Genomic DNA, 12,721 nt, shown 5'->3' on the forward strand with positions numbered 1-12,721 from the left:
TGAATTTAGAATGAATTCAGAATACTCCACGTCAACAAAAAAAAAGAATTGTTAAGAAAAAGTATCTTTATAGTTATTCCGTTGAAGATAAGAAACACGTTTTCAAACTTGAGTTTAGTGAAAGAAACTAACATACTACGATGACAACCTATTTAAGTTCTCTACACGACTCGTAAAAATGTTACAATTACACACCAATCAAATCTATATTACAAACCTTTTTTCTTAAAAAAATCTCAAAGTCCTGCTTTAGATGCCAAATCCACACCGCAAAGTGGGAAAAACATATTAATTTTTCCTATTATTCTAATCCTTAAGTTATTGATTTTGATCAAACTCAAGTAAGAAAAGAGAATTGCTTTCTTAATTTTATATACTGCGAATACCAACCCACAAACTTTTGAATTAATGGGGCCTGCATAAAGAACTCTATGGCCTACAAAACCAAAATAAAATAAAATCATCATAAAATATGATTTTTGGTTCTGTGGTTTGGAATTTATTCAATTTTAATTCAAATGGTTTTGATACAACTGAAAAGTATTTTCAAAACAATAATTATTTTTGTTCATCACACCATAAATTCTTTTCTGAAAATTTTAATTCGTTAATTTTCATGTAGTGAAAGTGAGATGTATAAAAAATATATATTGTTTTTAAATAAATCTTAAATTTAATTCATTCAATTTAATTTTTGTTGAAATTTGTTATATAATATGATATACTAAATACAGTAGTGAATATCATGTTTTCAAAATTTATAATAAATAGTAATGAATAACAATTTGTTTTTAAAAAATCTGCAATAAACTAGTACGGACTACATTTAAGTTCTTTTTTTCTTTCTTTAAGTATAGTGATTACGGTATTAAAAAAGAGGCAAACATAAATTAAAATTTATGTCGAAGTGTGTATAAATTTTGCAAACATATTGGATTAAAACTAAGCTTGGAGAAGAGAAATCAAATCTTTGATTTCGTTGTATAGTAGTTTGAATTTTGTTTTATTTTTTTAATATTAATTTAAGAATCGTTTTAATAAAAATTAGTTAAATAATAATAATAATAGTTATCATCAAAGAAAATTGGCCAAAAACGTGTTTTCAAAAAACAATAAAATAACTTTGTGTAATTAATAATAAATTAGTTGTAGAAAATAAATTTAAAAATTTAATAAAAATATAATTTCTAAAATTAATAAACACAATAGAAATTGTAAAAAAAATAGGATAATTGATCAATTTATGATGATAATAAGTTTTTGGTTGTTTTGGTGTAAATAGTTTTGAAAAACCCTGTTTAAAAGTATATTTCTATTTATCTATTTTTCTATTATTTAAGAAATTATATAAATGATAAAAATATTTAAAAAAACCGCTCATAACATATTGCGAATATGATCAAAATTAGTGAGAATATATGACTATCAAAAGGCTATAGGACGTTAATTATAATTTTTTTTTACTATTTTTACATATTTGTTAATGGTTTTCGATATTATTGGTTATTGAAAGTAAAATAGTTTACATCCTAACAAAACTATTATAATCTACGAATTGTATTTTAACCATCACTTTTCAAGTACAAACCATTCTCTCATCGAACCTCGAATCCCTCTCCTCTGTTTTCCTCTGCTTATTGCAATCCAACAAATTCAAATAACTGAGATTCCTCTTCTTCAACCTCTATTTTCCTTTTTAGAGTTCTTTTTTGTTGTTCTGTTTCATTCATTTTTGCACTTTCTTGAAACTCCCAAAATTGTGTTTTCATTTCATTTTTAGAGAGAGAGAGAGAGAAACATGAAAGTAGCTTAACGACAGTTTAAGCTTTAAAGCACTGCCAAAGCTCCGGTTTTTCATGGTTTCTTTTACTGAAAAAAAAAAAAACACAAGTTTTTTATTTTATAATTCCCAACTCTCCTCTAAAACCTACCTTCTCAAGCAAAGCTGTAAATCGTAACTGACCTCCTCTTTTCTCAAGAACTCTCTCTTGCTATTTCCTTTTCGAATTACGAGCCAAACAAACTCAATTGTCCTGAATCACAAGTTTTAAACACACCCATCTCATTTTGAATCTCTGTTTTTCAGTTTCCGGGTTTTATTTAATTCGAGGGAATAATGACGCCTGCAAAGCGGAGTACAGAGGAAGCCATGGTTTCCAGCTTCAATCAAACGATCCAACAAGAAGATTACAGAGAAGAAGAACAGAGAGGAGAGAAAGATGAATCAATGGGTGGATTCAAGAGCTTTCTCTGGCATGGTGGCTCTGTTTATGATGCTTGGTTCAGTTGTGCTTCGAATCAGGTAATTGTAATAATCCATCCGCTCAAAATTTTGAGTAAAAGGATTTGAAAAATTGGAAAGTTGTGTTTGTGTTTTTGTTTCTTGGCAGGTAGCTCAAGTTCTATTGACTCTGCCATACTCTTTCTCTCAATTGGGGATGGTTTCAGGGATTATTTTTCAGATTTTCTACGGAATTGTTGGGAGTTGGACGGCGTATTTGATTAGTGTTTTGTATATTGAATATAGAGGGAGGAAGGAGAAGGAGAATGTTAGCTTCAAAAACCATGTGATCCAGGTTTGAAAAAACAGAGTAGTTTGTAAATCTTTGTTTTTCGTTTTCTTTAAAAAAAAAAAAAAAGAAAAGAAAGAAAATATTTTGATTGGTTTTGTGGTACTCTGTTTTTCGACAGTGGTTTGAAGTGCTTGATGGTCTTCTTGGGCCTTACTGGAAAGCAGTTGGATTGGCTTTTAATTGTACTTTTCTTCTCTTTGGCACTGTCATTCAACTTATTGCTTGTGCAAGGTTCGTTCTTCTTCATCTTCATCTTAATTCGGTCCTAGAAACTATGTTTATTTTATTTTATATACTTTATTGAACTTTGAAATGTTTCAAATAATCTGTCTTCTTTTATGGGTCTATTCTGCACATTGTTGTATTGATGAATGTTTCAATCTGATAGTGTTTTCGTTTCAAATGGTCTACTACTGTAGATTTTTTGTTTGCTCTGCTTTGAAAAACGGGAAACGAAATAGTGAAGAAGAAACAAATAGAACTATGTTTGGTGATCTCCCTCTAAACGTTGTGTGGAAGAAATTTTATATTATGTTTTATTTTGGTAGATATTTGTTTCTGCATTATAAGAGTAAAGAAAGATAAATAATAATTTTGTTCATGTTTTGTGTTTTGATTTCTTCATTTTTAATTTTGTTTATGTTTTGTGTTTTGATTTCTTCATTTTTATCGTCTGCGTTCTAGGAAGATTTTGAAAATATAAACTAAATTTTGAAAGCTAAAAAAAAAGAGTAGTTTTCACCGTAGTATTTAAAATGGTCGAGTTGTTATTGTTTTGATTTCTTCATTTTTAATTTTGTTTATGTTTTGTGTTTTGATTTCTTCATTTTTATTGTCCGCGTTCTAGGAAGATTTTGAAAATATAAACTAAATTTTGAAAGCTAAAAAAAAAGAGTAGTTTTCACCGTAGTATTTAAAATGGTCGAGTTGTTATTGTTTTGATTTCTTCATTTTTAATTTTGTTTATGTTTTGTGTTTTGATTTCTTCATTTTTATTGTCTGCGTTCTAGGAAGATTTTGAAAATATAAACTAAATTTTGAAAGCTAAAAAAAAAGAGTAGTTTTCACCGTAGTATTTAAAATGGTCGAGTTGTTATTATAGTTGGTATTATTATAGTGTGTGAGTTATAATAGTTTGTAAATTAAATAGTTTGGGTTTGAAATGTATACTATTTTATTCTCTTTGATATGCATGTTATTTTTGTACGAGTAAGAAACAGTAAACAATATATTAGGAAAGGAAAGAAATGATGAGTAGAAACCGTGAACACTAACAAAAAAAAGGATTTGGAACAGTAATAGTGTAGTTAACTTTAAGTTGTAAATAGTTAGAAACACGTACTATTATAGTTGAAGCCTAAAACGTGGAGTGTGTTATAATGACTTACTCCACCAACTTCAAGTTGTGATCCAAAAACAACATCCTTAGGTAAGATGAAAACTATAAGGTAAGAAATTGTGAAAAAAAATAAAATGTTTATACAAGAAAAAAGACTTGTTCGTTTTGTTTTTCACAAAACAAGTGGATAGAAGACTTGAGTATATAATTTTAAGAGAAGAATTACATGTCAATTACTGCTAAACAACACTCACTTTTATAATAAATAAAAAAAAAAAAAACTTTGTTTTGTTATCTTTGAACTGGACACAGTTTTGAAAAGAAGAATGTTGTAATCTAGCAAACTCTAACTAAACTTAACAAGGTTCTTTCACATGTGTGATCAATAACCTGTACTTCTATGTGTTAAATAAATTGTATTATGTGTTTGTGTTTGCAGTAATATATATTACATAAATGACAAATTAGACAAGAGGACATGGACTTACATATTTGGGGCTTGTTGTGCCACTACTGTCTTCATACCCTCTTTTCACAACTACAGAATTTGGTCATTTCTAGGCCTGGGAATGACCACTTACACTGCCTGGTATTTGACTGTTGCTGCTCTCGCTCACGGTCAGGTAATTTTAATAACTCGAATTTCCATTTGAAACGACTACTACAATGTGACCCCTATAAACCACACAAGAAGTTAGAACTTGAATCTAATGATTTATTAGAACATGTTAATTTAATTTCGAGTTCAAACATTTATTTGGGTATTAAGATAAAATCACATCCCGCTAAAGAAACAAATGTCTTATTTAGGTTTTTTTTTTTAGTTTAACTTTGTGTGTTTCTGTGTAATAAGTCCTTTCAAATTCATTTTTAGGACTATAGCTAATATGTATTTGACATTTTGTAGTTGTTTTTTTAACAAAAAAAAAAACTTATACACATTACAAAATTAAAAGTTTATGGTCTCTTGAAAGAAAAAGATCTATAGTATACCCTAAAATTAAAAGTTTATATATGAATATATCATATATATTTTTAAAGTTGACGAAAGTTGTTATTAAATATTTCTTAAAATTCATGAATCTTATAAATACAATCTTGAAAGTTCATCAACTAAATCTCTAATCTAAGATTGATGGATAATTATTTTATTCATATTTGTAGACCTAAGTTTGAATGACTTTCTTCTAGGTCGAGGGTGTGAAGCATTCAGCCCCAACCGAGTTGGTTCTATATTTCACCGGTGCCACGAATATTCTTTACACATTCGGTGGTCATGCCGTCACCGTGTAAGTCTCATTAGTGGTCATCGTCACTGTCATCTTTTAATTTCAGTTGAGTAATTTGATTTTATAATTGTGTTTGTAGGGAAATTATGCATGCAATGTGGAAGCCTCAAAAGTTTAAGTACATATATCTTGTGGCAACTCTATATGTATTTACACTGACCCTCCCGTCGGCGGCCGCAGTGTATTGGGCTTTTGGCGACCAACTTCTCACCCATTCCAACGCCTTCTCTCTCCTCCCCCGCTCCCGGTGGCGCGACGCCGGCGTCATTCTCATGCTTATTCACCAGGTAATATTATTTTATTTCCGTAATCAACTTCAATTTTTATTCTTTCATTTATGTTCTATTTTTAATCTAATTATTTCATTAAATTCAAATATAGACAAAATATTACCAAAAAAAATGAAATGATTCAATTCTTAAAAATTTTCATTTCATCTACTTAAAGAAATTTAGTTTTAGAGAAGTTTAAGTACAATCTCTATAATTTAGGGCAGGTTTTAATTACATTCTTAATTACCCTTGAATTTGTTTATTTTATTATTATTTTCTAATCTTTGAACTTGGACATTTGTTCCAAGAAAATACCTTTATTTGGAGAATTTTTTTCCTTTAAAATAAGATGCAATTTAATGTGACGGTTATAATATGTAAAATTGGAAGGTATTCTGTAATCAATTGCACGACATTCATAACGTAAATTATCATGTAAACTGACATGATAATTAATGTGTAAAAAAGTTAGGTAAATAATTATATTTTAATGATATCATTTGGTAACTTGATGTCAATTTCTTTCTTTGGTAACAACACTAATAATCGTTTTTAACAGTAGATAATCCGTTAGATTGTTATCTTGGTTATCGTCAAAGTTTATTCAATTTTGGTTTTTTTTCTTTTAATAAATCTTAAATTTAAATTTATAATTTGAAGATATGTATAACAAAATTGATTAAATAATAATAATAATAATAAACAAATAAATACAGATAATTTGTATCAAAATTTAGCGTGAAAATACTAATACAAGTTCAAAACAAATAAACCAAAATAATATTTCAACCTCAAAATATCACGTTCACTTTTTTAATTTTCACACATTAATTGTTACATCAATCTTCAACTTTTATTTTAAGAGAAAAAATACAACTGGGACGAATTGTAAAATTCAAATAAAGAATAAAGAAAATGAATATTTTCAGAAATTTAAGGACAACCAATTAGAGTACTTTGTATTATCATAACTCAATGATTTAGATAAAATTAAGAAAGTATATCTCAAAATTCATATACAATTATAAGAAACGACCTTAATAATCTTTGTTTTTCCTTCTCATAAATCTCATCTAAACCTAAATTTATCATGTTTTTGCATGGGCAGTTCATAACGTTTGGTTTTGCTTGTACACCACTCTACTTTGTGTGGGAGAAAGTAATAGGAATGCACGAGACTAAGAGCTTGTTTTTAAGGGCAATAGTGAGGCTTCCGGTTGTTATTCCCATTTGGTTTTTAGCCATTATTTTCCCTTTCTTTGGCCCTATCAACTCAGCTGTTGGTGCCCTTCTTGTTAGCTTCACTGTTTATATCATCCCTTCCCTAGCTCATATGCTCACTTATCGATCTTCCTCCGCCCGACACAACGCGTCTGAAAAACCTCCTGTCATCGTTGCCCGTAGCTGGACCGTCATGTACGTCATCAACACATTCATAGTCGTTTGGGTTTTGGTAGTTGGTTTCGGCTTTGGTGGTTGGGCTAGCATGACTAATTTCATCAAACAAGTTGACACATTCGGACTATTTGCCAAGTGCTACCAATGCCCTTCTAAGACGCCACCAGTGCCCACCGCGGCAGCTCATCGTTGATGATGAGATGTTTGATGCTTTTTCTTTGTTAGAATCCTTTGTTATATGTTATATTATGTTGGTTTCATCAATATAAACAAGGTCTATATTGTAGGGTTATGTATTCATATATAACATACACATATATATACATATTTGTAACATATGGTTGAAATTTTCTATCTTTCGGTTTATGTTGTGATCATTGTGTGTATTGTTAGAAGAATAATGAATCTAACAATTTACCATAGTTATTCAAGAAAAAAAAAACGTACTTTTATCATGTTTAGGTTTGCCTGTAGTCAACGTTATTAACCCTAACTACCAATAAAAATTAAGTTCTACACCAAGTTTAGGATTCAAAATAGGGCCCAACCGGGTTCGAACCGGTGACCTCTTGATCTGCAGTCAAATGCTCTACCACTGAGCTATAGACCCAATTTTGAGAAAAGAGTTCAATATTTCAAATTTAAACATATAATATTTAAACTTACGCTAAATTTTTAGAATCTATGGAAACAAGTCTTCTAAAATGATTTTATAGACTTATTTTATATATTGTGTTAGATATGTAAATATAATCTACAACTTTATTTGTAATTTGTAATTTTTCGTTTTGAGAATTAAGGGTGTTGTATAATTTATAATGACAATATTAATTTTGTATTGTAATTTTTAAGATCTGTTTTGAAATAATTAGAAACAAAACAAACTAATTTTAGTATACCAAATTGCTCAAAGCCATTTTAATTCGAATGATTTGAAACCATAATTATAAATGGTTGCACTTGTTTGAAGTCTATTACTTTTTAGATGTAAGGTTTCAACTATTTTAACATTATTTTTTTAAATAAACCCTACTTGATTAGATTAGAATACTATAAAAATGGAAATTCTTCTAAAGAAGGTCTATGACGATATATGATAAATATACAAAGCTGATAAACACTTCATAAAGTTGAAGGCTTGATACAAGAGTAATTTGTGTTATCCATATCTTTCAACAATAATGAAGCTAATTCACCTCAACACAACAGGAACTCTGGTGTTGTTATCCTTGTGCAATAAATACGTCAATTTAGCGAGTTCAGATCTAAGTTCACTTATCTCTTGTAATGATGTATGGAGGACATGGAGACTCGGTCTCTAATCTCGAATTGTTGGCCATTAGCACCCATTGGTGGAAATCAACTATAACGACCCGAATTTTTCAAAACCAAGTTGGGGTTATTACTGATCTAATTATCTTAACTTTGTAAAAACAATAGCGGAAGCATAAACCAAGTAGTTCCCTATAGCTAGTCACAAGTCCTTCTTGTTGCTTGCCAGCTTGCCTTTTCTCTTACCTTGGCCTGCAAAATTAAACATGGAAAGGGAAGTACCCTCAATCGTAACAATCTTCTGATCTCAAAGGAATACACATGGTCTACTGATCCCGTAGGAAAACTCTTTAGTCTGATGATTCCATGGGAGCGTACGTCAACCTAGTCAGTCTAATGATCCTGTCAGACCATACATGAATTATGACAAACTAGAGGTTCCAGCCTCGAACGCACACAATCATAATAGTGAATGGTGGTGATCCCGAGGGACACCGTACATGTAGGTACACATTATAATAGCCAAAGCTAACAGACACCAATAGTCTAAAAGCATGTAACAATCAAAATAAGCATGAAATGAAACATCAGTCATAACAATCCATAAGCATATAATTCAAACATGCATAAACGTCACATAAGATCAGACACTCGTACGTACTAAACTATGCAATTTAGTTACCGTTAGTGCATAATCAATCAACACATGCAAACTCTTAATTACATTTTCATTTGAAGGTCGAGTAGTCTCTTACCTTAAAATAGAATTGGACTCCTTTGCAAAATTCCTTGATGCAAATTAAAGCACAAATTAACCTAAACATAAGGAAAACAATTAATAATTTTACTAAATAAAATTGTAAATTATGCCCGGACAATAATCTATGATAGACATGCAAACATCATCGTACTTTTCACAATAATCATTTCAAATCATTGCCTTTTACACATTCCACAATAGCCTTCAACCAAACCAATGACTAACCCTTCATAAATTATCAGTAAAACTAAGCTAATAGTTATCCGCCACAATTATTACAATAACCCATAGACTATGCAAATAACTCCCCCATAACGGTTATCACAGTAACCCATAAGCTAAGCAAATAATTAATTAGTAATAGACTTGCAGTAAACCGTCACAATCTAATTCATAACATAAATCCATAATATAGGCATGTAAACAATCGTCACTTCACAACAATTAAAGGCAATTCCCATAGTAAGCATATACAAATAATTATCCTTTACACCTTAGCCTAATCCAATGGCTACTCTTCACAAGTTAAAAGTAACCTTAGGCTATACAAATAATTCACCATCACAAACAAATCACTAAGCTATGCATATAGTCATATAACCATTATCACACACAGTAATCCAACCCTCAATCAGGGATCCAAAAATATAGTAGAACCATACCTTAGGTTATCCTAAAGTTTCTTGCTGCAAACGAAACCACAATTCCACCCATGCATAACAAAAATTAATTTAACAATTTTTGTCAATAAATTACTAATTTAATTATAAAAGCTTACCAAAGTTACCCAAATAAAAATTGAAAATTAATTTTCAAACTTGGAGGAAAAATTTACCACTTAAATCCTCAATCTTTGTTAAACATACTTCCAAAGGTAACCAAAATCAATTTCAATAATAAACTTTGAGAAAACAAACACTTAGTTATAACTGAATATAATGTTGTAACTTGAGTTAATAACTAGAGATACAACTAGGAGAACATGTAAAGCAGTAAATCATAAACACATATAACTTTGGTAACCCAGTTCGATGATAATGCACCTACATCTGAGGAGTTTTAGACCTAGATAAGAGAATATATTGCTCATCATATAATTGATCATTATAACGTTACGACTCAAAGAACAACACGTTACTCATACCTACTGTGCTGATTATTGACTAACTTAATAATCTGAACCATGTAAAACATAAGAAGCATGTATCATAACATTATGGAAATGACAGCTCCTTAATCAATACACATGAGCATTCTTAGCATCAACATCTTTGATAGCTATATCAGAACTCTTGTGCTTCAGGTACAATATTAGTTACTTCGAGAAGTTCTCCAAAAACCTCTTACCGTATTCACCAATATATTCATCTAAGGCCCAAAAGCAGAACGATCACCTCTCTTCTACTTTTTTGTTCCACCCAATACAAATTAAGATTTTCAACAATATTTTATTAAAAGATATCCAAACAACCCAACAATATAGAAGTATCATAAGAACCACAAATAACTGTAAATAATTAATCTCCTCAATAAAGGTATAATGGGACCATTTTTGTAACAAAACTTAATTTAGGGTCTCAATTAACCTTTAATGGGTATTAAAATCTCACAATAAAAAAATCTAAAACACTCACCTAAACTTACCAAACCAAGATTTGTGAGCCGCAACGACGGCAACAGATGATAGTGACAAACCAAAGCGTGGACGGCTGTGGCCATACGGGGTTGCACAGTAAAAGGGTGGTGGCTAGGATTTCATAGGGAAGAAGAGTGAATATCTTTTTTTTCTTAAATGGGCAAAACCTTAGACATTTATAATCATTAATGATAATAACAATAATAATATATTCTTTGTTATTAATGTAATTATAATTGGTGACAATTTTATGAATAATAATTAAGTATATAGCAACATTTAAAAAAATTACAAATCTTCTATCGCTGATAAACTCTTATGATCTATGAGTATAAACCAATATTTGCAACATAGTCTATAAGTGATAGACTTTGACAGATTTTGCTATATCTATAAAAAAATTTAAACGTTGATATATACTTAATTATTTTGAATCTAATTGTTATACTTGTAACTATCTATTATTATTATTATTCTTTTGCCAACTATACAGTAAACATATATATTTATTTAAACTCTTCTTCACTCTTCTAATTAAATTAATTTTTTCCATCCAATCAAATCAACCATCTCTCTCCTCATTAACTCATCGTTATTTTTCCAACAATTATAATTATATTCCATCATATAATTAACTTCACTTTTTCATATTAGTTATTTATACAAAACCAAATAAATCAATGTCATATTTCACGACAAAATCTAAATTCTTAATCATATATTCATACACATATATATACTTAATTAATTCTAATTCCACAAAAACTAACTTTTCTTTTCGGATCTCAAATCAACTCAAATCTTCAATTCTTTTAATTAACCAAATCTTTTCAACTGCTTCCTTTGAATGTTCTTCCTATTATGTACCTTGTACACATATCTCTTCCTGACAAGTTTTTCACTCTCTAGATTCCGTCGTTTGTCTCCAGTTTTCCCATTCAAGCTCTGCAACATACAACAAAAAAATTTGATCCTAAGAGGATCGGGCTATGCAAAGAAAGAAAAAGAAAATAAAGAATGATAATAGACGACTGAAGACTCTTTAAAAGAGAAATTACAACCCATCCCAACAACAACGAAAATACGATTGAATGGATTTCGTCACCCAAATTCGGACCCAATAATTTACCAAATTACACGTGAAGAACTAGTTTTAGTGGTAAAGTCCGAGTCAAACACAAGAAGCACATATAATTTCTCAAGTAAATAGTTTCCAACCCAAGGGTAACATATGAGGGGTTTTGAAATTAGTTTCGATTACGAAGGAGATGAATTAAGGGTGTCAGTCGATGTGAGAAAGCTTAGCTTGAGTTATGTAGGTCACCCTAATCGATCTGATCATTGAATTCTCATTATCAAATCTAACAATTGGTACTCCTAACTAGTTTTATTAGAAAAGATAAACAAATTGTCCTAGGCAACAAATTAGTTCGAGTTAAATAAATGAAAAGCATACAAAATTCAATATATTCACACTAATTGCATTAGGTTGAAAACCTAATTTTCATGTGTCTAATTAGACCATCCTCAAGTATAATCGTAAGTCAATTAAAAAATAATACAAGATTGAATGGATTTCATGAGCTAACCTAACTTATCACATTTTAAATTAAATTACGTTCAATTCAATTTAACGAAGCAAATTGCACACAATAAAAAACACTCATCACAAAGTCCACATGCATTTGACAATATGAAAATAATCGTTGAAATAGAATTGGAATGATGAATACATCAAATTCAATTCAAATCTCACATATCCAATGAATTCGAGGGAGATTACTAAAAATTGATCATGCTAAGAGAAAGTACCCTAGCCCATTCTCAACATTCCCAGCAATGGAAAAATGTTCAAGTACATAATATATAGACCAAAATAGAGAGAAATCGAGGTTAGAGCTGAGATAATCTAACCTAAGTGGTGGACGAATTATTTATAAAATCGTAACGACGCTGAAACACTGTCTAACGGACAGCACACATTTCTACTTCTTAACATCGCGGTTCTACATTGCTTTTCATGAATAGTACGGCTATTGCCTTACAGTGCCACACATAACATAGTAGGGTATTGCGACGCTGCAAGACAGAGGCTAATCTTAGCCTTTTCTTTGCAGTTTGATTCGGTTAATGCCTATTTACTTCGATTTTGTCAAATTTAGCTCTTTATCAACATCAACAA

At 30.0% G+C, this 12,721-nt stretch overlaps 1 protein-coding gene and 1 non-coding gene across 3 annotated transcripts; one reads left to right on the top strand and one right to left on the bottom strand.

Moving 5' to 3' along the window:
- The first annotated feature begins 1,608 nt into the window (after window positions 1-1,608).
- Window positions 1,609-7,248, top strand: LOC101216829 (auxin transporter-like protein 1). Of its 2 annotated transcripts, XM_011656683.2 has the most exons (8): window positions 1,609-1,954; window positions 2,087-2,302; window positions 2,391-2,576; window positions 2,692-2,804; window positions 4,352-4,535; window positions 5,104-5,201; window positions 5,281-5,488; window positions 6,582-7,248. In XM_011656683.2, the coding sequence occupies exons 2-8, from the start codon at window positions 2,117-2,119 to the stop codon at window positions 7,062-7,064; spliced, it is 1,458 nt and encodes a 485-aa protein (XP_011654985.1). In that variant the 5' UTR covers window positions 1,609-1,954; window positions 2,087-2,116; the 3' UTR covers window positions 7,065-7,248. The 2 variants fall into 2 exon arrangements, with proteins under 2 accessions (XP_011654985.1, XP_004149252.1); XM_004149204.3 differs by having other exon boundaries at window positions 1,609-2,302.
- A 161-nt stretch (window positions 7,249-7,409) lies between these two features.
- Window positions 7,410-7,481, bottom strand: TRNAC-GCA. The gene has a single exon. It is a non-coding gene; the product is annotated as a tRNA-Cys (tRNA).
- Window positions 7,482-12,721: the final 5,240 nt, after the last annotated feature.

Source organism: Cucumis sativus, chromosome 5 (assembly GCF_000004075.3).
Source record: "Cucumis sativus cultivar 9930 chromosome 5, Cucumber_9930_V3, whole genome shotgun sequence".
In the NCBI taxonomy this organism is placed as follows: Eukaryota; Viridiplantae; Streptophyta; class Magnoliopsida; order Cucurbitales; family Cucurbitaceae; genus Cucumis; species Cucumis sativus.